General features: G+C 44.3%; 1 protein-coding gene across 7 annotated transcripts in view; it reads left to right on the plus strand.

The window, feature by feature from the left end:
* CHN2 (chimerin 2) overlaps positions 1–27158 on the plus strand; it is a 331855-nt gene that overhangs the window by 276608 nt on the left and 28089 nt on the right. For 4 of the 7 annotated variants that reach the window (XM_065884488.1, XM_065884490.1, XM_065884489.1 and 1 more), the window contains exon 1: positions 14974–15219. In XM_065884488.1, the coding sequence (XP_065740560.1) occupies positions 14974–15219 (246 nt within the window). Of the gene's footprint in view, positions 1–14973; positions 15220–27158 lie in introns of those variants that run through there. The other 3 variants (XM_065884487.1, XM_065884491.1, XM_065884486.1) reach the window with 2 other exon arrangements.

Genomic DNA, 27158 nt, shown 5'->3' on the forward strand with positions numbered 1-27158 from the left:
CAATTTCCTGCCTATATTTGATATGCTTTTTAGTGTGTGTGTGTGTGTGTGTGTGTGTGTGTGTGTGTGTTAACTTGTTCAGCCTGGGAGAGCATGGATATTGACCAGATCCATTGCTGCACAGTGGAAAGAGATTGAACCTGCCCTCCAAGGACCTGGCTCTTTGTCCTGACTCTACAGCTAACTGCTGTGAGAACATGAGCAGCTAACTTACCTTAACATTCCTTGTATAATGGGGAGATTGGGCCAGACCAGACACGTTCATTTATTTATAAATCTTTGCTGAGCGCTCTTTGGTTCTTGATGCCAAAGAGATTAGAAAATGTGAGTGCAGTGTCCTTTCTCAGGATATTACAACCTCCTGGGGGACAAATATGTGGAAGCAGAATCACATGACGTTTAGGAGTACGAACTACAGAAGCAACTGATCAGTCCTACTTATTAGCTGTGTAAACTTGAGCAGTGACAGCCCTCTTCGCTTCAGTTTCCTCATCTATGAAAAGGGGATAATAATATCTTTCTCACAGGGCTGTTGTGCAGATTGAATGAGACAGTCGTTAGTGTGCCTGGTGCAGTATGTGTCCAGTAATTGTTAGGGTTGCTTTCTTCTCTTTTGTTGCTGATATGAATCTAATATATTTGGTAAGTCTTAAGTGGCAGGGAGCACATGTGCGGAGGCATGGCTTCACAAAAGAATATCGTGTGTTCAAAGAATGGGTCCTGGGTTCTGAGCACTGAACAAATGTGGAAGAGCAGTAAGCAGCAGGTGCAAGGTCAGGGTCACGGGCCGCAACGAAGGTGCTTTTCAGTTCTAATAGGCCGTGGTAGCCACTTCACAGAGGTGGATGGACCTCCCCCACCCAAAATTTGTCTCGATGTTGATACTGATGATGCCACGTGCCTACCAACAGGATATGAAGTTTTATTACTCACATAATGAGACTTGCTGGAGAGAGCAGGACAGGTTCCCCAGCAGGTCTGAAAATGGCCTGAGAGAGCTGGGAGGGACAACTGGCTTAGTGCTGTGCGGTGCTTGGCGGAGGTGGGGGAGGGGGGGTGGGCTAGAGGAGGGAGCTGCACCTGCAGAGGCTTGTGCGGTTTTGACGTCCTGCTGGCACCAAGGGAGGAGGCACGTGGGCCTTCTGATTGACATGAAAGCATCAGCAGTCATTAACCCAAATTGTTGTCAGACTTCACCACACGGGTTATGGTTTTATGATGGACAGAGGGAATCACAGTGGCTTCTTCCCTTCTTAAAAGTAAAAGCATTCTCTCTGGACCCTACCTCTCCCCACCCCTTTTTGCTTTTTCCTCTTGTTCCCACCTTCTCCAGTCCTAGCTTAACAATAGTCTCTGCTCCAAATGCTCTCTCCTCCTCCTATTCTCTTAAAGCATCTGCAATCAGGTTTCCCCCGCCGCTCCTTGGAAACCGCTCTTGTCAATGTGATCACTCACTTGCCTAAAAGCTGCTAAATCCTATGGTCCTTTCTCAGTCCCCATCACACCTGACCTGTCAGCGGCACTGGGCACAATTGGTCATCTTTTCCCTCGGCTTCCAGGATATCAAATTTGCCTCCCCTTTTTCTTTGGCTAGTTCCTTCTCAATTTCCTGACCTCGTAATGCTTGGGGTGGCCCAGGGCTCAGTCCTGGGGCCTCTGCAGTCCTCTTGTCTGCACTCACTCTCTTGCTATAAATCCATCTGGGCATGACAGCTCTCAGGAGTGTGTCTCCAGCACCCACCCTTCCCTTGAACCCAGGTTTGTATGTCCAGCTACCTACTCAGAGTTCATACACTCCAAATGGAGTTCTGCGCTTCCCCGTCACTCTTGCCTCTTCCACGGTCTTCTTCATCTCTCCTAATGGAAGTGCCATCTCTCTAGTTGCTCAGGGCCCGAACTGTGCCATTATCCTGGAGTCCTTCTGTTACCGACCAGGGTTCTTGGCCTTCCTTAAGCAGTAGAAATTGATCAGAAGCCAGACAAGAAATTCAGGCAAGGCTTTATTGGGGCCCCTGCTGCAGCCGGGGGCGGGTGAGGACAAACAACAGGTTCGCTTGCTAGCTTGCTCGCTGATAGGGGGCAAGCTTGTTCCTTATATGGGGTGAGGGTAGGGGTGTGTCCAGGGGTCAGGCCAGAAGGGTGGCTTAGGTGGTCTGCCCATGCCTTTGGTGGTGCTGTGTGCAGGGGGCATGTGCAGTGCCCTGCTTTTGCTCCCGGCTCTTCAGAAGTGGCAGTTGGGCTTTTTGGTCTTTTGTATTTTGTTCATAATTTGCCCCAACCGCACATGCACACAGTTATTTTTAGTCCCTTACAGTTTCTTTGTATTTTGTTGCTCCAGGAGACATTTGTCCAGGTATAAGCACTGCAGCAAAGGGTCACAGGCCCCAGCCTGGCTCACTTCCTCTTTTTTTCTCTCTCTCCACATCCAACCTGTCAGCTGCTCCTCTGGGCTCCACCTTGAATTGATATCCAGAATCTGGCCCCTCCTCACCACCTCCGCTGCTCCCAGCCTCTAACTGGCTGGCCTCCCTGCCTCCACCCTTGCCCTCCTACGGTCTTCAACACAGCAGTCAGAGCGATGCTTTTGAAAAGTAATTCAGATCATACAACGTATCTGTTCAGAGGCCTGCAGTGGCTGCTCGCGTCACTCAGAGTAAAAGCAAAGTCCTTCCTCTCTCCTGCCAGGCCCTTGGGAGCCTCACCTCTCCTCGTCCATGCAGCTCTAGCCACTCTTGATCTTTGCTATTTCCTGAACGTGCCAACCTTGCTCGTGTCTCAGGACCTTTGCATTTGCTGTCCCCTCTGCTTGCAATGCTGCCCCTCCAGATATCAACATGGCTCACCACCACCTCCTACCGGTCTTTGCCCAGGTGTCACCTTCTCGATGAGGCCTCTCCTGGCCATCCTGTTTTAAATTGCACCCTCCCTCCCCATCACTGTCTACCCTGTATTGTTTTTGCTTTTTAAAACTTTATTTCAACATAACTATGCTTACAAGAAATACACTCATATTGGTAATTAGAACACAATTTAACTTATCCTACACAATTTGGACCAGAAAACTTGGTACATGGTTTGCTTTAAAAAAGAAAGAAAAAGCATTTGCAATCTGGTTTATTTTTCATCTATTACAAATGTATATAAAAGATCCACCATCAAATGCTGCTAAAGCAAACAGCATGAACCCTGAGAAATTAAACTTTGGTTTGTCTCTGAAAAATAACACGTATTGCACTGTAAAAGTTTATACAATTGGTGCAACAAAACATTGCTGTAATGTTTCAATGCCAGTTCACAAATTTCGATTACTAATGTCTATCCTGTATTCTTGTTTATTTTTCTTTGTAGCATTTATCACTTTCTAGAATAATATATAATGTATTTACTAGTTTTGTTTCTTGTCTGAGGGCAGAGATTTTTGTCAGTTGTCCGCTAAAAACACAGCGGGGGGGATTTGAGGTGTTTTGTGTGTGAAATTTTGAAAAAACATTTAATAGGTGTCTCTTGTCATTTGCAACGTGGGACAGCTTGCACGCAGAAGACAGCTGGTTGATTTGATTTTTCTCTTTCAGTAAAGGTGCATCCTAATCCAGCAGCTGACCAAAGAACCTGGTGGAAAAGCAGCTTGAGGCTCTGTGTGGCAAATTATGCTCTACAACTTGCCAGGCTGCACTATGGCAAGAAAGTGTAACTCGGCAAAGCTTCTAGCCTCTGGCAGAGATTTCTCAGGCTCAGTTGAGTGAGCGGCAGTGGCAGGGAGGGGGCAGGAGAGAAATACATTTGGATCCTACTATACTGTTGGGTGCCATAAGCCAGAAATTGAGCATCTTTGACTTTTGTAATAAAACCCCTACATCAATCGTTGGGGGTACCTACTTCTTTGGCCAGAGATGGGAAGGTGCAAAGGAAGGAAAATAGAAAGCAAAGGACATAAATACTGAATAAGAGAAGAGAGTCACATCAGGCAAGAAGCAAACTAGCAGCTGGGAACTTTGTCATAGCTGCTTCTCCCTTAAGGTTTGCATTGCCCGTTTGGGTCTTAGTTTTATAAAAGGTTACCTAACGTGTCATAAGGCAGTTTTAGCAATTTGATTCCACAAATGCTCCCTTCTCTTGAAAATAACCTTACTGTCCTTTCTGAAACTCAGCATTGGAGAAATCTGACTACTATTTTTCAAGTTCTTGCGTAAGGAAATGGGTTACTACATTCTGATGTAAACCTCTTTTTTTCCTCATTCAAAAACTGTGCACAAAAAGAAAATACCGACAAGTACCTGTTGAAATGTGTGAAATGCTTAATGTAACCAGAAGTCTTTCTCTGTAACGGGGAGTAACTTTTGTGTCTACATCTAAGCAGACTGTGAAAAACAGCAGCCATTAGCCAAAATTGTTGACATCAGCCTCAATAAAACAGGTGGAGAAATGAAGCGGGAAGGACAGCAATGTCAACATTTCACAATCAGTCACCCAAGAAGCATCAGATTATTTATGTGCTTCCAAACAAGGTGGTTTGGTCCATTTTGGAGACCGCACAGGCCTTCAGTTTGGGATGCACGCTGACTTTTGTGGATGAAGGGAAATGAGTTGTAAGAGAGGCGGCAGGACCGATCCTCCAGCCTTTTTGTGTCTCTCGTATTGAGAGTGGCCATCTGTCCCTGGAGGACAATTAGAGCAGCAGCTGGGCATGTTGTGCCATCAGAGTCAAGGGTCTCTCCTCCTCGGACCAGGACACAGCAGATTTGGAGGTCACCGGGAGTTTTAGGAGACAGCCAGGTCGGCCCTTGATAGCTGATGCTTTGACAGACTCCAGTAAAGCCAGGATTATGCAGCTTCAACTGGCACGTTGGTGGGAAAGATGGCAGGGTCCCACCCTGGTCTCTCATTTCTTTTGCTGTCATGGGAATGAGTTTGCAGTTGAGTCATATCCCTGTTGTCTTTCTCCTCTTTCAGGACTGAAAACCACAAGCACAGTATAGCAAACACTAATGGGGCGGTTCTTAGGCAAAGCAACAGAGATTTGGCAGTATCGGGGAAATGTTCAGAGTTCATAGGATCAGACAGGCTGGGCTTAGCAGTGTTGATAAAAGAAAACTACCACTTTGATTATCATTTAGCAATTTGGGATTTGGGCTTTTTCACTTAGTATTTCTAGTTTTTTCACTTGCAAACAAGAATAGAGAACCAGATGTAGGATGCCACAGCAAAAACCACAGTGAAAATCTCCATGCCCCTCTATCCACTGTCCTCTCATAAGCATTCTCTCCATCTTTCTCTCTCTCAATCAAACACACACACACACACACACACACACACACACAGGTGTGTATTTCAAATACTGAAATAATAACTAGTAAGCATACATTTAATATACCAATATCCAGCAATTAAAAATATTTAAGTATGACCCAGAGAGTGAAAACAAAAGGAACAAACAGATTTCTTCCCAGCATTCTGGGCGGAATGAATGACTGCAGCACATTGCTGGGTGTCTCTGAATCTGGGCTGGATTTCACAGTTTGTAGCTTTGGGGAAATAACCCCAGAACCTCAGATAGATGTGTGGGCAATACACTGATGGTCGAAGCAAGAAAATAAAAGCAACCTTTTAAAATTAGAAGTCATTTTGATGGAAGGCAAGAAAAATAGACTGCAAAAAAAGTGGGTTTGTTTATTTTCACGAGACAAAACTTTCATGAGAGCTAACGTTGGACTCATGCTAGTCACTGGAGGTATAGCTAGTAGAAGAACTTGGTGGGGGCCCCATTTTAAAAGTCTGTAATAAGTCCTCTAGGAAGAGAGAGGAGGAATGAGCCCCGTGTCAGCTGTGAGCGGTTTCTACTGCTGATCTGCTGTGACAGGAGGGCCAGGGATTTCCATGGGAAGAAAATCAGGAGAGGGACTTCCCTGGTGGTCCAGTGGTTGGGACTTCACCTTCCAATGCAGGGGGTGCAGGTTCTATCCCTGATCAGGGAGCTAAGATCCCCACATGCCTGCCACTAAAAACCAAAACATAAAACAGAAGCAATATTGTGGCAAATTCAATAAAGACTCTAGGGCTTCCCTGGTGGCGCAGTGGTTGAGAGTCCGCCTGGCGATGCAGGGGACGCGGGTTCATGCCCCGGCCCAGGAAGATCCCACATGCCACGGAGTGGCTGGGCCCGTGAGCCATGGCCGCTGGGCCTGCGCGTCCAGAGCCTGTGCTCCGCAACAGGAGAGGCCACAGCAGTGAGAGGCCCATGTACCGCCAAAAAAATATATAAATAAATAAATAAAAATAAAGACTCTAAAAATGGTCCACATCAAAAAAACTTTTAAAAAAAAAAAAAGGAAGAAAATCAGGAGACCTGATTCCATTCCCCAGGACACACCCGTTAGGACCTCGGTTTCTTCATCTGTAAAAATGAGAATAATGATTCCCGCTTTACCTTCCTCATAGAATAGAGGTGTCACCGAACCAAACTTGGGTCCACTCACCCACGCGCCGTAAAGCCAATCTACTGACACCAGGTTGTGGTGAAGGAAAGTGCGGCATTTATTGTAAGGCACCAGACAAGGAGTCCAGGGCAGCTAATGCTCAAGAGGCCCAAACTCCCCAATGGGTTCCAGAGAAGCATTTTTAAAGGCAAGGTGAGGGAGGGATGTTGCAGGGTATGTGATCAGCTCGTGCACAATTCTCTAATTGATTGACGGTGAGGTAACAGGGCAGTGTCACAGGGGTTAACATTATCAATCCTCACCCTCCAGCCGGACTGGGGGCTACGTGCTCATGGTCATCATGTAGTTAACTTCTTTCATTTGGTAGGGGCTTCAGTATCTGTAAAGTGACTCAGGAATGTACATCAGATACTGTTATCTGTGTACTTCTGGGAGGAACTAAAGATTCTGTGACTGCCATATGGCCGATTTACTGTTTAAATTGTTTCTAGTTCTCCTAGCCCAACTGCTATTTTTGTCACTACATGTTCACATCCTTTCAGTCATTAATTCTTGAGCCAGGCTTTTTTTGTGTGACTCAGGGGAAGCCTTGGAGACTACATCTTTTCTACAAACAAGAGGCAGGCAGAGGACATGGTGGGGGGGTGGGCGGGGTCTGTCCTGGGAAGGCCCCTAGGGTTCTGCTTGGTTACAGAGATACCATATAATATAGTCCACAAATATACAATGGTACTTTTAATATTATTCTAGTCCTGAACTTGGTTGTGACTCTTAGGGCCTCACCCTGGGACAGAGTCCCCCTGTTTCCAGTACCCCTTCTTGTGATACCAAAAATCTGATAGCTTGGCCAAAAGAAAACCCCAAAGGGCATGGCCCCTGGATTTTATATCAGAGATTCAAAAGAGTAAATTGACTAGATGAATAGGTAGTGATGATAATAAACCTCTATAGTGGTACTTTGACTTCACGATATCTCATAGCCATGGACATTCATTCAGCAAAATTTAGCAAGCACCTACTTTGTGCCACGTTTGAGGTATGACACTGGGGTTTTAACTGTGACCTGAGCACACACAGTATCTGCTCTCATAAAGTTAGCAGTCTGGGGAGGGTCGAAGGTAACAATTTAAAAATCGTACTGCTAGGTCATGGTTATATATTCTTAAGGTGGCGGGAAGAAAGGGTGGAGGGTGAGGCTGGGAAGGTGGCAGGGGCTGGACCACGCAGGCCCCTATAGGCCATGGTGTGGATTTTTGCCTTTAAGAGTCTATGGAGTTCTAAGTGGCATGATGGGAGGTGAGGGAGGGGTGGGCGTGAACAGAAGCATTTTCACATTCTGTGTTTGAAAAGGTGTTGATTCCTATGGTGGGGTGGTTTTCAATAGCATTTACTCCATTCATACTTCCCTCTTCTCTGATAATCCCCCTGAATTGAAGCGCTCGAGATTAGTGCAGTGGTTTTCAATGTTAGGAGCACATTTGAATCCTGAGAGATTTTTTTTTTAAAGCCCAGGCCCATCCCCAGAAATTTGGATTTCATTGGTCTCAGGTGGAGCTTGAACGTGGCTTTTGTTTGTTTGGGCATTTGTGTTCCCCAGGTGATTCTAATGATCAGGTAAGGCTGAGATCCACAGGTACATAGGAAAACACAAAACGGGTCCTCAAAGTGTGGTCCCTGGAGCAGCAACATCAGCGTCACCCGGGAACTTTTCTCAGGCAGATTCTTAGGCCTGATCTCACACTGACTGAGCCAGAAACCCTGGAGCTAGGGCCCAGCAGCCTGTGTTTGAACCAGTCCTCTGGGGGTCCTGAGATCCACCTAAGTGTGAGAAGCACACTCTGTCGAAGGTTGCAGCCAAGAGAACCTGGAGTCTGGACCTGGTTCTAGATCTAGTTGTAGAATAGCTCTGCGATGAGGGGAGGGAGGTGCAAATCATTGAACTTCTCTGACCCTCAGTCTCTTCAGCTGTGAAAAGAGTAGGTGGGATTAGGTGAGCTCAAAGGTTACCTATGATGTTAGTCTATCATCTGTGCACACGAAAGCTAACAATGTCTTTATAATATACTTTTTAAAAATCTGTATTTTTATATAATAGAACCAGAACATAATCACTGTAGGAGGCTCAAAATATACATGAAAGAATAAAGAAGAAAATAAATGTCAATTAAAATTTCTCCACCTGGAGAGAACTGTTGCCCCCTCCCCAGTTGTTTGGTGTGTTGGAGATATTTTGGTGTTTTTCCTTCTGATATTTCTGTATGCATCTACTTACAAAACTGAAATCATGGTTCAAGAGTCTGCTTCTCACCTACCATTATATCAGGGGCATATCCCTTCATCACTAAAAGTGATTTTAATCATGTTTGTTAGTGTCTACCTAACGTACAAACATTACACGTTTATACCATAATGTATTTAACCTTTCCCCTGTCATGGATGTTTAGGCCTTTTCTCATTTCTTGTTATTATGATGAGGAATATCTATCTACCTACCTATTAATTCTTTGTCTGAAGACCTTCTTAAGAGAATCCTAGAAATAGAATCATTGGATCAGTGCACATGAGGCATTTGGTACATTGCCAACTTTTTTCCTCAGCAACGGGCCACTTCTTTTTTTTTTTTTTTTTTTTTTTTGGCGGTACGTGGGCTTCTCACTGTTGTGGCCTCTCCCGTTGTGGAGCACAAGCTCTGGACGCGCAGGCTCACGGGCCTGGCTCACGGGCCCAGCTGCTCCGCGGCATGTGGGATCTTCCCGGACCGGGGCACGAACCTGTGTCCCCTGCATCGGCAGGTGGACTCAACCACTGCGCCACCAGGGAAGCCCGGGCCACTTCTTAAAAACACTGTCAGTCTGCTGGCGAGCTGTCCTTGTGACACCCTCACCAGCATCAGTAATACTGATTTTCATTTCATATACTGCCACAAGGCAGCAGATGCCTACATCTACAGGGTAGTATTGGTAGCAGGGGTATAGCTCAGGCTTTCAACACCCAAGGGGGGACTCAGACTCAAGAGGTGGAAGTGAGAGGGGCCCCAGGAGGACTAGGAGACTGTCTTGGGGTTGATGATGAAACTTTCAAAAAGCCCTCCTTAAAATGTACCACGGGGGGCTTCCCTGGTGGCGCAGTGGTTGAGAGTCCGCCTGCCGATGCAGGGGACGCGGGTTCGTGCCCCGGTCTGGGAGGATCTCACATGCCGCGGAGCAGCTGGGCCCGTGAGCCATGGTCGCTGAGCCTGCGCGTCCGGAGCCTGCGCTCCGCAACGGGAGAGGCCATAACAGTGAGAGGCCCACATACTGGAAAGAAAAAAAAAAAAAAAATGTACCACAGGAATTTACGTGAAGTCTATGAAAGGATTGTAGATGGATGGTAAATCACCTTTTCTAGAAATTGGTACTAAAAAGGCAGACTGTTGTGGTCCCCAGAGGCCAAGATGTGGGTCTGCCTGAAGCCAGGTGGAGAAGGGGCCTTTGATTAGACTAGCTTCTGAGGTCCCCTATGGATTTAAGATGCTAGATTACTAAAGTCAGAGAAGAGAGAAGGGTGTCCTTTCTTGCACCGTCCTGGGCACTTTATACGTACACATGCACCCCAACGGGCTTCATTTCCCCATGTTTTCCTGCCCAGTGACCCATTCGTGCTTCCTTGTCTTCATCTGACAAACTTCCACTGCCGTCTCGTTACCTGATTCTTTCTTGGATCCAGGATCCTAATCATAGAGACAAAGAAGAGTGAGATGCCCTGCATAGAAAATAGAATCCAACCCTTATTTATAAAAAAGGAAAAGGGAAGTGGTGAGCTTATGTCACCATTTATTTATAGCCCCACCTTCCAGAAGTATCTTAAGTCATGGCTGCTTTGGCAGAGGACTCAGGGAGAAAAGAAGTCTCCTCTTTAAAAACCAGACCAGGGAGCACCAGCCCTGAGTTGTTAACAGGTTAACAATGGGGAAGAGAGTAATTCTGGCATTTAATTCCTGAATATTTTAAAATGTGAACTTCATTTGGATGAGAGGTAGTTTAGAGGGTGGTTACAAGCATAGATTTACTGTTATACCCAAAAGAACTGGCACAGGTGTTCAAACCAAAACTTGTTCAAGAACATTCTTAACAGCACTATTCACAATAACCAAAAGGTGAAAACAACCCAAATGTGCATCAACTGGAGAATGGATAAACAAAATGTGGCACATCCATACAATGGATTATTATTAAGCAGTAATAAGTAATAAAGTACTGATAGATGCTACAGCATGGATGAATCTCGAAAACAAGCTAACTGAAAGAAACCAGGCACAAGAGACCATAGATTGCATGATTGCATTTACATGAAGTATTCAGAATAGGTGAATCCACAGAGAAAGCAGATTAGCCATTGCCAGAGGCTGGAGGGAGAGGGGAATGGTGAGTGACTGCTTAATTGGGTAAAAGGTTTCATTTTGGGTGATGGAAATGTTCTGGAACTAGATAGTGGGACTGATTGCAGAACTTTGTGAATGTACGTAATGCCACTGAATTGCTGAATTATACACTTTTAAATTGTTAAAATGGTAAATTTTATGTTACGCACATTTTATCACACACAAAATAAACTTATTCTTGGGCGGTGTCGGGGGGAGGGGGGGAAGCATAGACCTAGTCAGTTGTGCCCAGGTTCTAATCTCAGCTCTACCACTTACCAGCTGTGTGACCCTGGGCAAATCACTTAAACCCTCAGTTCCCATTTCCTCTCAAAGTGGGGGTGACTGTAACAGTACCTACCTCAGAGGGTTATAAATCTTAAATAAGCCAACATATGCACTTAGGTATAAAGCAGTATGAGCATTTGCTTAGCATAATGCCTGGCACAGAGGAAGCATGCTGTAAATATTTGTGGTATTAATCTAACCCCGGTATTCTCAACTGGGGGCAGTTTTGCCTCAGGAGAAATTTGGCAGTGTCTGGAGAGATTTGTGATGTCACCATTGGGGGATGCGACTGACATCTAGTGGGTGGAGGTCAGGGATGCTGCTACCTATCCTACAATGCACAGGACAGCTCCTCCACAACTAAGAATTATCCGGCCCCAAATGTCAGTAGTTCCAAGGTGGACAATCCCCGATTTAAACGGAGCGTGTCGGGACATGTGCTTCATCTAATGAATATATGAATAAAAATACGTCAGATAGAAATTTTTGTTCGAAAAAGACTGCCAGCCTGTCTCTGTGTATAGACAACATGTGTTAGACTTTGTGAGGATATAAAAGAAACCCAGCCTCAGTCCTGGAGGGGCTTGGATAAGAAGAGCTCTGTGTGTGGAGGGCTGTTTAAAAGGGAAGTTTTTACCAAGAGACTTTTGTCATCATTTTTCCTTTAATAAGAGGTGATCTGGGGTCCTCCACACTTCTCACAATAATGCTTGCTCAAATGCTAACACTTAACAGTTCCCTATAAAGACGCATCTTAAGTGAGTGAACAGTGTCTGTTCACATATCTGAATGTGTCTTGTGTTTGGGTAAATTCTATTGAACAAATATCTGAAAAAGAAATCACTGTCAGAAATAAAAATTACTTGTTATAAGTAAAGGCACAGACACACAAAAAAATATTAAATCTTCTTGTATTCAACCACCCACACACCAAAAGGTAAAGGAGACCCCTTTTGCCCACTTTCCATTTAAAGAGTTATTTTATCAGATTCCAAAACCATATATCCATATACTTAGTCTAGTTTGGATCACAGAATATCTTCTTACACAGAATGACTCGCCAACAAAAGGTCTGTCTTGATTTGCTAGCAGTGAGGTTTGCGAAAGGGACCCTTATTCCTCCTCTCTGTCCTTTTGCCTTCAGGCTAAGTATTGGAAGACTGTTAAAGGCATGCCAAACCTTCAGTCAATCCCTGTGCGTGGCAGATGTCCTTTAGGATTGGGCGATGGGAAGGAGGGCTAAGGAGTGTGGTGGAGACCATGAGGAGGGCAGACCCCTGGAGGTTCACACCCTTGGAAGCTAAAGCATGGGGATGCATGGGGCAAGAGACCCCACTCCATGCACCACCTTTGCACACCTTCCTCCATAACTCTGGTTTCCTGTATGTATAAGTGCTTTCAACAGCTTATTTAGTGCTACTATGGCAGGGAATCTTACTAGACCCTTTTGGAGGAGGAAACAAAGGTGAACCAGACATAGAACATGTCACACGCAGTTCTCAATATGGCAGACCATAAGACCTGTTATAAATCACTCTAATAAAGTGATAAGTGCAATAAGAAAAATGTGGGGAAAACACTATGAGATTCCAGAGGAAAGTGTTTGCCTACAGTGGGGAGTTTGGAGAAGTCTTTTTGGAGAGGGTGGCATCTGAGTTCAAATGTGAACATTGGTGGATATGTAGATGTGGAAATGATGCTGGAAAATGCTAAAGGACAAAGCAAACTACCAAGATGGGAAGTTGACTATGTCGGAGAAGAAGATTTGTAGCATTTGTGGCAGGGAGTATAGGGAAATAAATAAGATGGATAGATTGAGATGAGCTCATGAAAAACCCACAATGCTAGGACGCAGTCAAGCCATGGGGCATCACTGACATTTTCTGAGCAGAGGTGGAGTGGTGACTGGACTAAGACAGCTGTTGTGCAGCTGTGTATAAGGTGGACTGGAGAGATGTCAAGGGTCTGAGTTATTGTGAGGCAAGAATAGTAAGAAGAGGCCAGACTTGGCCAATATTTCAGATAAAGCATTTGGCAAGACAAAGTGAAGGAGGCAGCCCTGCACGGCTTACCTAGGCTCTTGGACATGGGGTTCAGAAGCACGGGTGCTGGATGCAGATGTTTTGGGCTCTAGTCCTGGCTCTGCTGCTTAAACCCACTGCATGTCCCTGAGATACCTCTTGATGTCATAATCTCTTCACAAAATGGGAATAAACATCTTGTTTTACATACTCATAAGAAGAGTAAACGAGTAAGTACACTTAACACATTCTGAATCTCATCTGGCATAACATAAGTTAATGTGCTCAAAAGCCCACTGTAAAAGTTGGCTGTTATTTTTTTTATTTTGTCGGTACGCGGGCCTCTCACTGTTGTGGCCTCTCCCGTTGTGGAGCACAGGCTCCCGACGCGCAGGCTCAGCGGCCATGGCTCACGGGCCCAGCCGCTATGCAGCATGTGGGATCTTCCCGGACCGGGGCACGAACCCGTATCCCCTGCTTCGGCAGGCGGACTCTCAACCACTGCGCCACCAGGGAAGCCCTTGGCTGTTATTATTATTGAAAGTAAAGAGAGGATGGACTTCTGAACCAAGTTGGAATGACAGTAATTGCCAGGAATAAAGAATTACACAAGGAAAAGATGGATCTTTTATTACTCTCCCCAAGGCTGCTTGGAGGCGCTGGAACATGGGGCCACACAGAGGATGGGGTGAGATTCATGGACAGTCCCATCTACATCATGGTCCAACCATCTATGTCCTTGTTTTCTAGTTCCAAAAGTATTGATCTTACTGTCTGGCACTAGCTGCATTAAACTTTGCCAACAGATTAGGAGTACTCCTAAGACATAATGATTTCCTCACTTCTATTAATGCAGAGACCTGGGACCAGAAAACCAGGGTCCCAGGGGAGACCATCAAACGGATGCTTTTAAGAGCAAGGGGAGGGCATTAGCTTGGATACTAACAGAATTAACACGGAAAAAATTTTTTAAAGAAAAAAACTATGATGTTTTGGTTTTAGTTAAGGAATCTTGTCTTTGTATGGAGGGAGCTGTTTGTGGTTGGGTCGGGGGAAGATGGGGGTATCCAAAATAAGAGGCAGGATGGGAGCAAGACATCCTGCCTCTTATTTTGAAACTCTGACTGCAGAAACCAGAGCTGAAATGCTATACCATTCTCTTATGCCTCATTCAGTGGTCAGACTGTTCTAATTTAATGCGTGCATAAGAATAAAAATTAAGCTTTCCAGTGCTGGGGCAGATTTTTTTAAAAAAAAAAGACGCAGGCTTTATCCCCTATAAGATTAAACATTAGGGTTTAAAGGTTTAATCTGCTGGAATTCAGCCCAGGATGGGGTTCAGAGCCCCAGAATAATTGGATACAGCCTCAGGCTTTGAACATCAGAGCTGGTTGGTGTGTGTGTGTGTGTGTGTGTGTGTGTGTGTGTGTGTACGTGCGCATGTGTGTGAAATATGCTCAGGAGTGTTTGAGCTTGGCAATGAGCTGTGGCAGGAGGAATAAAGCTGCCTGCCCCTGCCTCCTGCATTGGTTCCTCAGTGGCTAACTGGATACAGCTTCTGGGGGGTGCCATGCTCATGAATGTGTGCTATTGTTCCAGGCACACGTCGGCCTTAAGAAATAGCACAAGACAGCCCCGTCCTTATTCAGATGCAGAGCCCCCTCCATCACTCAGAGCGGCCCTTCCAGGTCACATGCCCGAGGCCTCTGCAGACAGGACACAGCTGCCTCTAATCTGCTGCCTAACATTAGCCGCGGTTCAAAAAACCTGACAGCTCTGAGCTTCCCAAGGCTCCGCAGAGGAAGCTAGAAAGATCTGGGATCCGGGCACTATGTTCTCCGAGGAACTGTGGCTGGAAAATGAGAAAAAGTGTGCTGTGGTTCGCAAGCCTAAGCAAGGCAGGAAACGCCAGGAGCTTCTGGCCGTGGCCTTGGGGGTGAAGGTGGGAGTCAAAGGCAGCTTTCTTTGGCCCCCTCTCAAACTCTTTGCCTGTCCACAGATCTCCTCCCTGGTCCGAAGGGCCGCCCTCTCACACAACGACAACCACTTCAACTATGAGAAGACACACAACTTTAAGGTAAGGGAGCCTCTGCTTTCTTTCTTCTGTTATTAAAGGGCAGGTAGAGAGCTCCAGTTTATGCTTTCCACCTGGTCTTTGATGGTAAAGTAACGAGACAGCAAACTCCTCTGCTTTCCACATTTAGTTACTTGTTTTGAATCAAATCAAACGGGAGATTTCAGAAGGCAGTTTGCTCAATGCCGATGCTTAGAAACACCTATATGTATGTTAACTTAGCTCCAGAGAACTGGGCCCATTTCCTCCTCACATTCCCACGTCCAATGAAAGAAAAACAGAGCATGCCCAGTCTTTGGCATTTAGAGATCATCTGGTGAATATCAAGCAGTACTTTTCCGCTGGGAGTAGCAGTAAAGAATATTGTTATCTCTGAGCAAGTGAAAACAGTTGCCCGTTTCACATTTTGTGTTTTGTCTTTTGTTTTCGGGGATGCTAACTCCTTTGGTTTATGTGTAGACAGCTGTGAAAGCAAATGACGACAGGAGATACCATCCAGTAGCTTTTGTCTGTGCTCTGGGTGCAGGGGGCACCCTGGCAGCCTTACCAATCTCCTTCTGGTCACAGCCATGGTCCTGCTCACCAGCCCAAACAAAAAGATACAGAGAGCTGGTGGCGGTTTAAGTGGATTTTCCCATGTGAATTTATAAACTGGAAATACTGCTATCTTCATTTCAGACTAGCGGTTGTAGAAACGGCCTGCCGTCAGAAAATTACGCCTCTTTCCTTTGCCCTGATGTGTTTTCCAAGAAGCTCTGGGAGGAGGTTCTGATGCCAAATTGCCTGGCTTGAGATGCCATTGAGTGCAGGAGAGACAGGACGGCGTTAGAGGTTTTACCCCAGCAAATGGGCTGACAGTGTGGAAGTTGGAGAGAGTGGAGATGAGGGATCCAGGAAGAAAAGAAGAGACAGGGGCAGCTAAATGTAAATTGTATTCTCTTTTAAAAACTCGTTTCCCGGGCTTCCCTGGTGGCGCAGTGGTTGAGAGTCCACCTGCCGATGCAGGGGACACGGGTTCGTGCCCCAGTCCGGGAAGATCCCACATGCCGCGGAGCGGCTGGGTCCATGAGCCATGGCCGCTGAGCCTGCGCTTCCGGAGCCTGTGCTCCGCAACGGGAGAGGCCACAACAGTGAGAGGCCCGCATACCGCAAAAAAAAAAAAAAAAAAAACTCGTTTCCCTTAGGGCCAGTAGCCCGAGTAACAACTGGAACTAGATAACCCTTTGTCAGCAGTGACCAGGGAGACCTAGTTTTTTCTGTTGCTTTCCTATCCTTCCTACGGACAGATGTGTGTCTATTAAATATACATTTGTGTTAGTTTGGTCTGTTTGCCCTGCTTCTGTTTTTAGAAAGCAAGCAGCTCAGGCATTTGCATGCTATAATTGACCTGAGGCGTGGAATTTATTCAGCTCTCCATATTTAGCATGAGGGTGAAGAATTGCATTAGATAGGTCCTCATCCATGCCAAGGCTTTCGCTATTTCTCTCATCACTGAATAGTGACAGGTCTAATTTGGGGCATCACTGAGTAGAGACGGGTCTAATTTATGTTTTTTTCTCTTTCCTCTCTTTACCCTAATTTTTTTTTTTTTTTTTTTTTTTTTTTTTTTTTTTTTTGCCTTAAGTAAGTATTTTTCTGACTTCTGGCAGAAATCCCTGACTTTTTGCATCCTATAGAGGCACTACCATGAATGGTAGGATGGATCTTGGCCTTGCAGATTTTTTTTCCTTCCTCTCGAAAATTCTGATTCTTTTGGCTTTGAGATACAATTGGAATTGTGCCCTACGCAGTTATGTGTTTACACGGGCTAGCTTCTCTCTGTAGATACTCTGTCTGAGTTTGTGTGAAAAATACCCAAGTGTATTTAGTTGACTGATAGTTTCAAAACTAATTTCAGTCTTTTTAAATCTTAGATCTCTGCATGGGACATAAAGACATTTAAAACAAAAAGTTAGTTGAATCTTACTTTCTTAAATAGTTCTGTTGCTAACATGAGCTATATTAATTGTTTATCACTAAAAAACACCAACAGCTTTTTAAATGTTTGCTTTAAAAGTCAGTATCTATTAACTATATCTATTAACAATATCTTTTCTAACTTACTGATATTAAAAGAAGAAAAGGCAGAGAACAGACAGGTCGTTAGAGGGGAATAGACAAGCCAGACAGGAGCATTTCTCTTCCGTGTTTTAAATAGACATCTTTGAGACATAACAGACCCTTGAGTCGCTGTGTCAGTTGACTGTGGCTTTCAATGGTACCGCTCGTGCCACTGTCCTTAAGAATGAGTGGCTGAGGCAGGAGGAGGGATGGCTCTTTCTGTCACTCCTTTCCCCATCCCCGCCTCATTCAGCCCTCTCCTCACCCCCCAACCAACTTTAAGTGGGAACTCTGCATGGTCTGTAGAAGAACATTCTAAAAGCAGGTCCCTGCTATAAATAGAGCAGTGGGGTTTTAGTAACATGCCACTGACCTAACAGAAGAAAGAAAGGTCTTATCAAAGGCCCCCGACATCTGCTTGGAATCTGTTTTATATCTTAAATTTGCAGTAAGTTTTTATTTATATTAACTTCTAGTAGGCTTTGTTCTGAAACTTTCTTGATTTGTAATTTGGGTTATTATTGGAGGGTATTATGTGTCTGGCATAGAGAAAGTGTTTAAAAAGAACAAATAATCACATTTTCATGCTTATCAAGAAATGAGCCTTGCAAGGCTCTGTCTGCGCTCTCGCCTAGAGGCCTCCTACCAGAGAGTCAAATCTGCTAGCAGATCTGATGCCTCACTTCAGAACAGGATTTTCTGCCCCAGTCAGGACTATTCCCCGGTAAAAAGCCCTCTCCTCACTCTCCCCAGGAGCTTCATCACAAGCAATGAATAGATAACCTATAATGAAAAGGATCTGAAAAAGAATACATACATATATATATACATACATATATATAAAATATAACCGAATCACTTTGCTGTACACCTGAAACTAACACATCTTTGTAAATCAACTATACTTCAAATTAAAAAAAAAAATCCAATACTTACAATTTTAAAAAAGAGCAATGAATGGAAACTCCTGACACAGTACAGGTTGGAACCCCTCCCGCTGTGCTCTTTGAGAAGGCTTCCTGTCACTGCTCCTGAGGGCATATCTACTGCCCTTGCTTTCCAAACAAAGCGTGTCTAGGAAAAGCTGAAATTCAGCTCTGGAAACAAAAGGTTTCGGAAGCAAATTAAAGTTGCGCCTCATTTCCATGCAGTAATTATATACTTTTCAACACTGTATACAAATGCGATTGTTGCCGATTTAAATCCTAAATTCTCAGGATTACTTGTACATACTAGGAACTAAGAGTAGTTGTTGAAGGAATGATGACATTAGCAGACTCCTCTCTAGAATGAAAACTGTTTGATATATAGAAAAGCCGTTTTGTTATTGAACGTGTTTTATGTCCGCATCTCTGTTTATCCATGGGACTGAAAGAGGCACTCTCCCGTAGGTAGACTAACTCTCTTTTTAGAGGATCTGCCCTAAGAACACCTTATGGCTGAGCTCTGAAACCCTCGAGAACCCTGCAGTCCCATCAGTCTGGATAACTGTCCTTCCTTCCCCACTTAGCACAGTGATGAGGTAGCTGTGGCCAGCTTGGTACTCCTGGCCACAAAGTGCTCTTTGGCAAGGACCTTAATTCTCTGAGCATCAGTTTCCTCATCTGTAAAATGGGAGTGCTGTAAGGTTTAAAGAATACATGTAAATCACTCAAGGTCACTGGCACCCAGTAAGGTTGGCTACTATTATTACTTTGTTGTTCATCTTTTCGTGTCTCTCATTTTTCTTAAGTTTTGATGTTTAGCTTTCTCTGTCTCTGTATTTCTTATTTTCGACCTTCACTTCTTCCTGTCCTTTTTTCTATCATCTCTTTCTTCTTCTCAGCATGATATAATTAAAAAATGAAAGAACATTCCAGGCAGTGCAAAGGACATGAGTCAGAACTTGGAATTAGAAATGAGCCAAGGGTGAACAGGGTACAGGGAAGATACCATCCAGGAGAGAGAGTTGCTCACTGCACATCTGGAGAGTCAGCTGGGGCGGGTCGGGTGGCCACAGCCTGCTGACCCATTGGCACTTTGTGTGCTTAGCCCAGTCACGCTCTCAGCCTTCCCAATCTGCATGTGTGTGTACATCACTCACTCCTTTTCCTGAATTCTCTCCCTCCACCCAGGTACTTCAGGGGCGCTCTTCTCTCCCTATATGCAATATGCACGGAGAGCAAAGGTCCAGAAAGTTCTAAATGTTAAAGAGCAGACCACCCGATCCCGACCTCACCTGTGTTCCCCATCCCACCAATCCCTCCCCCAGCCCTCCCCCAGGCCTCCCCTGTCCATCTTCCCTTCAATCCTCTTCTATCCCCATCCATCCCTTTCCCAGCCCTCTGCCAGCTTTACTTTCATCCATAGCATTGATCACCAGCTGACATTGTACACATGTATTTATGTGTTTGCCTTCCCCTTATCAGAAAGAAAGATCCTGCTGGGTGGGGGAAAAGGGGTGGAGATAGAGACTTTTGTCTGTTGTACTTCCTGCAGAAATCCCAGTGTCTCAATCAGGGCCTGGCCCAGAGCCGACTGTCAGTGAATATGTTGACAGGATGTGTAAGCAGGTATCTTCTGACCCTGCCTACCTAAGCTTGCACTTTCCCTCCTCACTCCCCGTCCCACGGTTTGCCCTCATTCGGGGCTTGTTGTGCTCCAGTCCTTCCAGGTGGTGGGTAGCAGTCCTTGCCAGGGTCACCAGCAGTGCTACCCGGTATCTTATATGCAGGCAAGCGGGGGAGACACGTGCCCAGTTTACTCCTATTGTCCCAGCTTCCTGTGTGGTGACTCTCAAAAGTGGCCTTGACTGGGCTTAAGTTAAACGGTTGCCAACTTGCCCTTTTACGTCCCCCACTCTCCATAGACGAGGCTGCACCAGCAGAACCCTTTTCCTGCAGTACACTGTGTGTACATGTGTGCTCGTGCACCTCCCACCCCTAAGATTCTGGGGGCCAGGACAAGCAGTCCAGGAGGCTGAGGGTGTGTGGCAGGGTGTGGCAGCACCACGACCTCCCAGTATGGGTTTTGTGGCTCCTTGACGGTTTCTATGCCTATCATCAGTTTCTGCATTCTTATCGATCTGGTGGTCATTTGCTTTGCAACAAGCCATGTTTGCTTCCCACGTGCAAACCCCTTGCTTTTCCTCATCTTTGTTGGCCTCATAAAATTGTGCCAGCACTTCACCCCCGATATCTTGCCCACCCTGCATTCTCACGGGCATGCAGGGGTCCCTGCCTGTCCTGGTCCCGCTTCCGTGTGTCTGGGGGAAAGGGTGGTTGGATTTTGCACCTGCATTTTGGCACAGGCAGAAGAAATCACTTCAGAAATGGTTGTGAGTTTTATTTTGTTTCTTTTGTTTAATAATCAGAAAAGGCTGTTTTGGCAGAAGCAAGTCCGGAAGGAACAATTCAAGGAAAGGCTAACTTCATCACCTTGAATATAAAATGAGGGACTCAGAGTGAGACTGGAATAAATAGGCTTGGAAATACTGGGCTTTATGAAGAAAATAAGGCTTCTGCTCTCAAAGTGCTATGAAGATGAGTCATTTTTATCTACTGTAGCTTGGCTCCCCCGTTATAGTTATTAGAAACCCCTTACTTTCAAATAATAGAACCCTTGGAAACCATCTTAAGTGAAATAATAGGCAGGCCTCATAGAGCCCCCAAGGGACTGCTCAGAACTCAGGCAGGGAGGAAGCAGGAGCTGGGGGTACACCTGGACCCACTGTCTCCTTCTCTACTCCCTCCCTCCCTCTCTTCCATTCTCTCCCTCCCTTCCCATCATTTCATTGCTTTCTACTCTCACTGTTCTCTCCCTGCACAAAAATATCTGAGTCCATATGGTCTGCAGGATATGGCTGATGGTAACTCCCTGGTTTACATATTACGAAGACCAGCCACAAAATCCCAATTCTAAATTTCCAGAGAGAGAATCGGAATAGCCTGACTCAGACCAGGTGTCTACTATGCTCAGATAACTCTGGCCATGGAGGTCACCCCCTCCCCGTAAATACATGGATGGGGCTATAGGATGTCCGGAGGATGGATGGTACCCAGGTTATGTGTGAATTGTAACTCCCAGCTAGATAGCCTGGAGATGTCAGCTGTAATCCTTTCCTCCTTGTTTTGAAGAATTCCACTTAAAGTTTCACATCAAAGTCCAACTCTTTCCACTGGGTTCTGCTTGAAGGAGGTCATGAAGCTACTCTGAGCCTCGATGTTATTATTAATATTAGTATCTGAGAGCCTGGGCATTCTGCAACACAAGTTAGTCTTGTCATCTGTTTGGGTATAAGGAAGAGTCTCTATTCTTTTAGTTCCATCTTTTACAAAGTGTACCCATTGCTGTTGTGCCATTTTGGAGCTAGGACTAGCCTCAGCAAACCTGGGAAGTAAATGAAGTTTGTGTCTGGCAAACTCTCCACCCTCTTCGCCTGGATTGGTTCTCCTGCCCCCCTTCCATTGCTCCTATCTGCCGAGTTACTCCATGGAACCACCCTGCTGAGACCTGCCAGCCCTAGTTTCTAGATCTTAGCTTCTCCTTCTCCATGTCATCTGGAGGCTTTGCATTCTACAAATTGGCTACACATGAGGGTTAATTTGAGCTATCACCTGTTTCCTGACAAAGCAGCCTGGTAGGTTGCACGAAAACCCTTTCTTCTTTGATTCACCAAGATTTACTATTACTCCACAGATAGTACGTGCTCATTTTAAAAAGGGCTTGTTCATGAAAATGACAGCTAAATTAATCTAGTAGTCGTGTTTTAAATGAGTCCTCTTGAGACAAGCGACACAATGCCTTTCTGCAATGGAATTTCATTCATGGCAGGGATTTTGGCCAAGTGAGGAAACAAGTTTTGGACAAGGCTGTCACATAGGTGAGTACCTTCTCTGCCTGCCAGGGTCTGACCTAAAGCTTATCTTATACCTCCTTGGCATGTTTTTATGTAAATACTGGGACACTGTCATTGTAAATCCTTTACAAACCAGCAGAGCCTGGTAGAAAGAAAATAGGCTTTGACAGCTAACACAACAGAGACTCCTTGCTTAGGCCACACACCAGGCAAGTGGCTTGGCCAAGGTGTTCCACAAATGTAAATCATTTACTAACAAGTCTGGCCCATATAAAATGCTCAGTTGTTACTAATTTTATGTTGAGTTTTTTTTATGCCAAAGAACATTTCATTCCAAGGGACAATTCTAAATGACTAAATGGCTGATTCTGGCTTTTTAAGTCTAGAGAAATACTCCTTTTGTGTTTTGTGGAGAGAAAAAAAAACACCAGTGATCACTGTACGTATTAGTTGGGTATAAGTTCTAAGAAGAGCTAACTATTTAGACATTCTTTTTTTTATTCAGCAAATACAGACTGAGGGCCAATTATGTGCCAGGCACTGCCAGGTACAAGAAAGATGGTGGTGACATAAGAATGTGAGCTCTTGGGCTTCCCTGGTGGCGCAGTGGTTGAGAGTCCGCCTGCCGATGCAGGGGACGCGGGTTCGTGCCCCGGTCCGGGAAGATCCCACATGCCACGGAGCGGCTGGGCCTGTGAGCCATGGCTGCTGAGCCTGCGCGTCCGGAGCCTGTGCTCCGCAGCAGGAGGGGCCACAACAGTGAGAGGCCCGCGTACCGCAAAAAAATAAAAATAAAAAAAAAGAATGTGAGCTCTTCCCCTGGTAGGTGGTTCTCAACCAGAGCAGTTTTGCTCCCCAGGGGACATTTGGCAATGGAGATATTTCTCATTCTCATGACTGGCATCTAGCAGAGACCAGGGATGCTGCAAAACATCCTACAAGGCCCAGGACAGTCCCCACCACAAAGAGTTATCGGCCCCAATGTCAATAGTACCAAGGTTGAGAAAACTTGCAGTTGACAGTGGGGGCCCTGGCGGTCTTTGAGCGGGGACGTGTCAAAGGATGTTGGTGCTGATGCCCTCATCAACCTGAGAGGAAGTCAGCCAGCATAAGGATATCTCATTATATGCAAGAGGGAGAATCCCAAAACGCTTTGTGGCAGTCAGTGTTTTAGAAATGAAATCCTGTTTTAAATGTACTAGAACAGCTGCTGAATAGACGCATCTGGTGGAGGGGTGGGGGAGGGGTCGGTGGTGCCACGGTGGAGAAACCCGGCTGTCCCACGGCATCTGCTAGCCCTCACAGGAAAACCCAGAGTCTTCAGTCACAGGCCCAGTGATTCCCCTTGGCTATTTCCCTACATCTGAAAAGGTTCACTTCAAGGCCAGTATTTCATCTGATCTTGCAAGAGGGAAAAGTCCAGAGTTTAACCTAATTTCTCACACAGGTTCAATGTCACATGATGATGGGAAATGCAGTCGATTATAGGAAAAACCCTTGGCTGAGATCAGGAGGCCAAGTGCTGCTGACCATCTGGGTGGCCGTGGACAAGCCACCTGTCCTCCAGCCGCCCAGGTAACTGGGCAAAAGCTAGACTAGATGAGCCCCAAACCCAGAGGCTTGTAGCTGAAAATGACTTTAGCCATCTCCAGCCCCTTCTTCTCTGCATAGAAAGCAGCTAAGAAAAAATTGCCTTTGATCCAGAGTCCTTTTCATATCAAAGTAAAAGAATAAAGTTCTTATTTTATTAGGAGTAATAAAAATGACAAACTGAGGTGATGCGGTTTTAGTCTATACCCGTGACTCTCTATCAAGGTTACTTTGTCCCCAAGAGCATATTGGGCAATATCTGGAGACATTTGTGGTTGTTCCAGTTGAGGGGTTGCTACTGGCATCTAGTGGGTAAAGGCCAGGGATAATGCGTTATAACTGTCCTACAATGCGCAAGGACTTATCCAGCCCAAAATGTCAATAGTGCCAAGGTTGAGAAACGCTGATTTACACTGATAAGGAAAAGCAAAATTTCTCAACTGTAGCACATCATAAATAGCACTTTCTGTTTCTTATGGTCTAGAACTTGGGCTGAGCTGATTATACACTTGGGCGGTGTCTACACTGACCCATCAAAACATATTTGTTATGAAACCACCAGAGAATACTGCTTTCCAGATTCAGCAGATGTGAGACAAATAACATCCTGCTCACTTAGAAAGTCAAGTTGGGGGATACTTGCTAAACGCCTGAGATTTTTCTTGACAACTCTTCTTGCTCTTGTTTTTCCTAAGTGGCTATTCCTGGGCTATTTGTCAAACAGACTTTATCTCCTGTAATATCATCTTTTTCTGTTTGGTGTGGTTTTTGAATTCCAGGCAGACCAGGCCCAGTATAATAGTCTTGGACAGACATTCTTCCTGTCTGGGGTATTTTCTTCCTGTCTGGGGTATTTTAGTTACTGCCCTAAAGTTTGCAAAATGTTCTTTTTTCTGAAAAGATACTCTTGAAAATCAATAAACTTCAGAGAATGGAAAAAACTGATCAGTGACTTTTCAAGATATGGGGCGTTTCATTGGGAGAGTAAACATAATAACTCAATCCGAAATAAAATGGATCCAGAGAGTGTACCCTCAGCATTTACATATAGCCTCCTGTCTAGAGATTGTCCTTGTGAACCCAGAAGAAAATTGAACGATATATCAGCTGTGAAAATAAACGTCGCATCACAAAGCGGAAATTAGGCAGTGGACCTAAAATAATGTTTAACTAACTTTACATTCCCTTGTGTCCCCATTTTGCTATATTTCTGGGGAATGTGTATTTGTGGGGACAATAAGTGGAGCTATTTGCTATTCAGAAATGTCTGCCTGCATTTGTTTGGCTGAAGAAATGAGATGGAAGGCAGTGGGGAAACACTGATGGGAAAGGTTGTTGGTAAATATGAGCAGGGCTAATAAGCATTAAATGCAATCTTGATATGCTTAATTATTTTTAAAAATATGGCAAGAAGTGAAATTTTAGAAAATCTGTGATTAGCGTATCCTGTATTTCCTGAAGCATCCGGTAGACCAGTTTCCATTTTGTCAATGTATGGTAAACACTGTAGCTACTCTCCTAATTCCTAAATATTGCATTTTTATTTTTACCCCAAGGCATGTTATTTCCCATGTGATTTCTTCATCCATTGGAGATGTTCCAGATAAGAATTTTGCCACTCCTTTTTTTTTTTTTTTTTTGCATGACCTACACGAAAAGAATGCCTTTAAAAAGCCAAACCCACCTTCACTGGCCTTTGGTTGTGCTGTTTCCTCTTCTTGGAATGTTCTCCCCGAGTATCTGCCTCTCCAGGTCAACATCATCAGCTCCGCATCAGCCTAATCTTTCCCAGTCTAGTGAACTCCTATCCATCCTTCAAAAACCCAGTTCAAATACCTCTTTCCCTAGCCTTCTCAGGAAGAATTTATTATTCTCTCCAGTATCCTACCATAGGATAATTATTTATGTTGCCTGTTTATTCTTGTAGATGAGATCCTTGAGTGCAGGAAGGTTTTGCTCCCCTGATCTATTTTGTCTTTGTTATCCAAGGACTAGTATAGTGCCAGGTTAAAAGTAGGCAATCAGCATGTAAGTATTGAATAAATGAGTGAATAATGAGTGGGTGAATGGGTGGATGAACTAGGAAATAGTTCCCCTCTCTGACATCCTTCCCCCACCAATTTGTAATGCCATTTCTGAGATATACGAAGTATCCATCTATGTGTGATTTGGTTTCTGATCTTTCCACTGTGTACCACTGGTCTGTTTGTCCATCCTGCATGGTGTTTTACTTTTTTTTTTTTTAACTATATAAGTCTTGATATATAGTCGGATGTGTTTTCTTATGTTCTTCTACTTATTCAAAATTATCGTCGCTATTTCTTTCTGCTCTATTCTTCCATGTAGATTGTAGGGCCATCTTGTCAGGTTTTGTGAAAAGCACCATGGAGACTTTGCTTGAAATTGCATTGAATTTAAAGGTTCATTTGGAGGATAATTGATATATTTACAGTATTGAACATTGCCATACATGAATATAGAATATCTCCTTACTTATGAATATAGAATATCTCCTTACTTCATTTATTTTATAATTAGATTATTGCTGATGCTATGAATTAAGTCTTTAATTTTTATGATTTAACAAAATGAGCTATTGCTGATGTATAACGATGCTACTGATTTCTTCTTATTGCTCTTATATTAAGTAAACTTGATGGGCTTGTTCTTTCTTCCAACCATATATGATGTATTTCTTTGTCTTGTTTTATTATGCTGGCTAAAACTCTGAAGGATAATGCCCAAGAGAAGCACTTACAGCAGTCAGCCTTTTCTTTCTGCTGACTCTAAAGGAAATTATTCTAATATTTTATCTTTAAATGTGATGTTTATTATATGTGTATCATAGATATCTTTAATCAACCATTTTTAGGAGAGTTCGCTAATAGCTATTACTATGAACAGGTGTTGAATTTTATTAACTGTTGGTATTCTAATTTTTAAAATGATTATGTGGTTTCTCTCTCTTGTTTTATTATTGTTATGAATTCTAGTAATATGTCAACTACCTTAAATCCCGGAAATAAACCCTCCTCGGTCATGACATTTAAATATAATGCTACACTCAGTAGGATTTTTATATTTATGTTCATAATTGAAATTGATGTATAATTTTACTTTTATGTACCATTCTTGTATGGTTTTTGAATCAAGATTACATTACCTTCATTAAGTGAATTGTGGAGCTTTTCTTTTTTTTCCTCTCTGCTCTGCAGTAGTCTGTATTGGCTACAGATTGTTCTTTAAAAATTCGATTAAACCTAATAAGATCATTTGGGATCAATGACTATTTGAGGGTAGATGTTTTACTGCAGATTTAATTATTTAATGGGTATAAATGAATTTAGGTTTTCTATATTATTTTGAGTCATTTTGATAATTTATATTCTTTAAGAAAATCATCCATTTCATATAA

Source organism: Phocoena phocoena, chromosome 9, assembly GCF_963924675.1.
Source record: "Phocoena phocoena chromosome 9, mPhoPho1.1, whole genome shotgun sequence".
In the NCBI taxonomy this organism is placed as follows: Eukaryota; Metazoa; Chordata; class Mammalia; order Artiodactyla; family Phocoenidae; genus Phocoena; species Phocoena phocoena.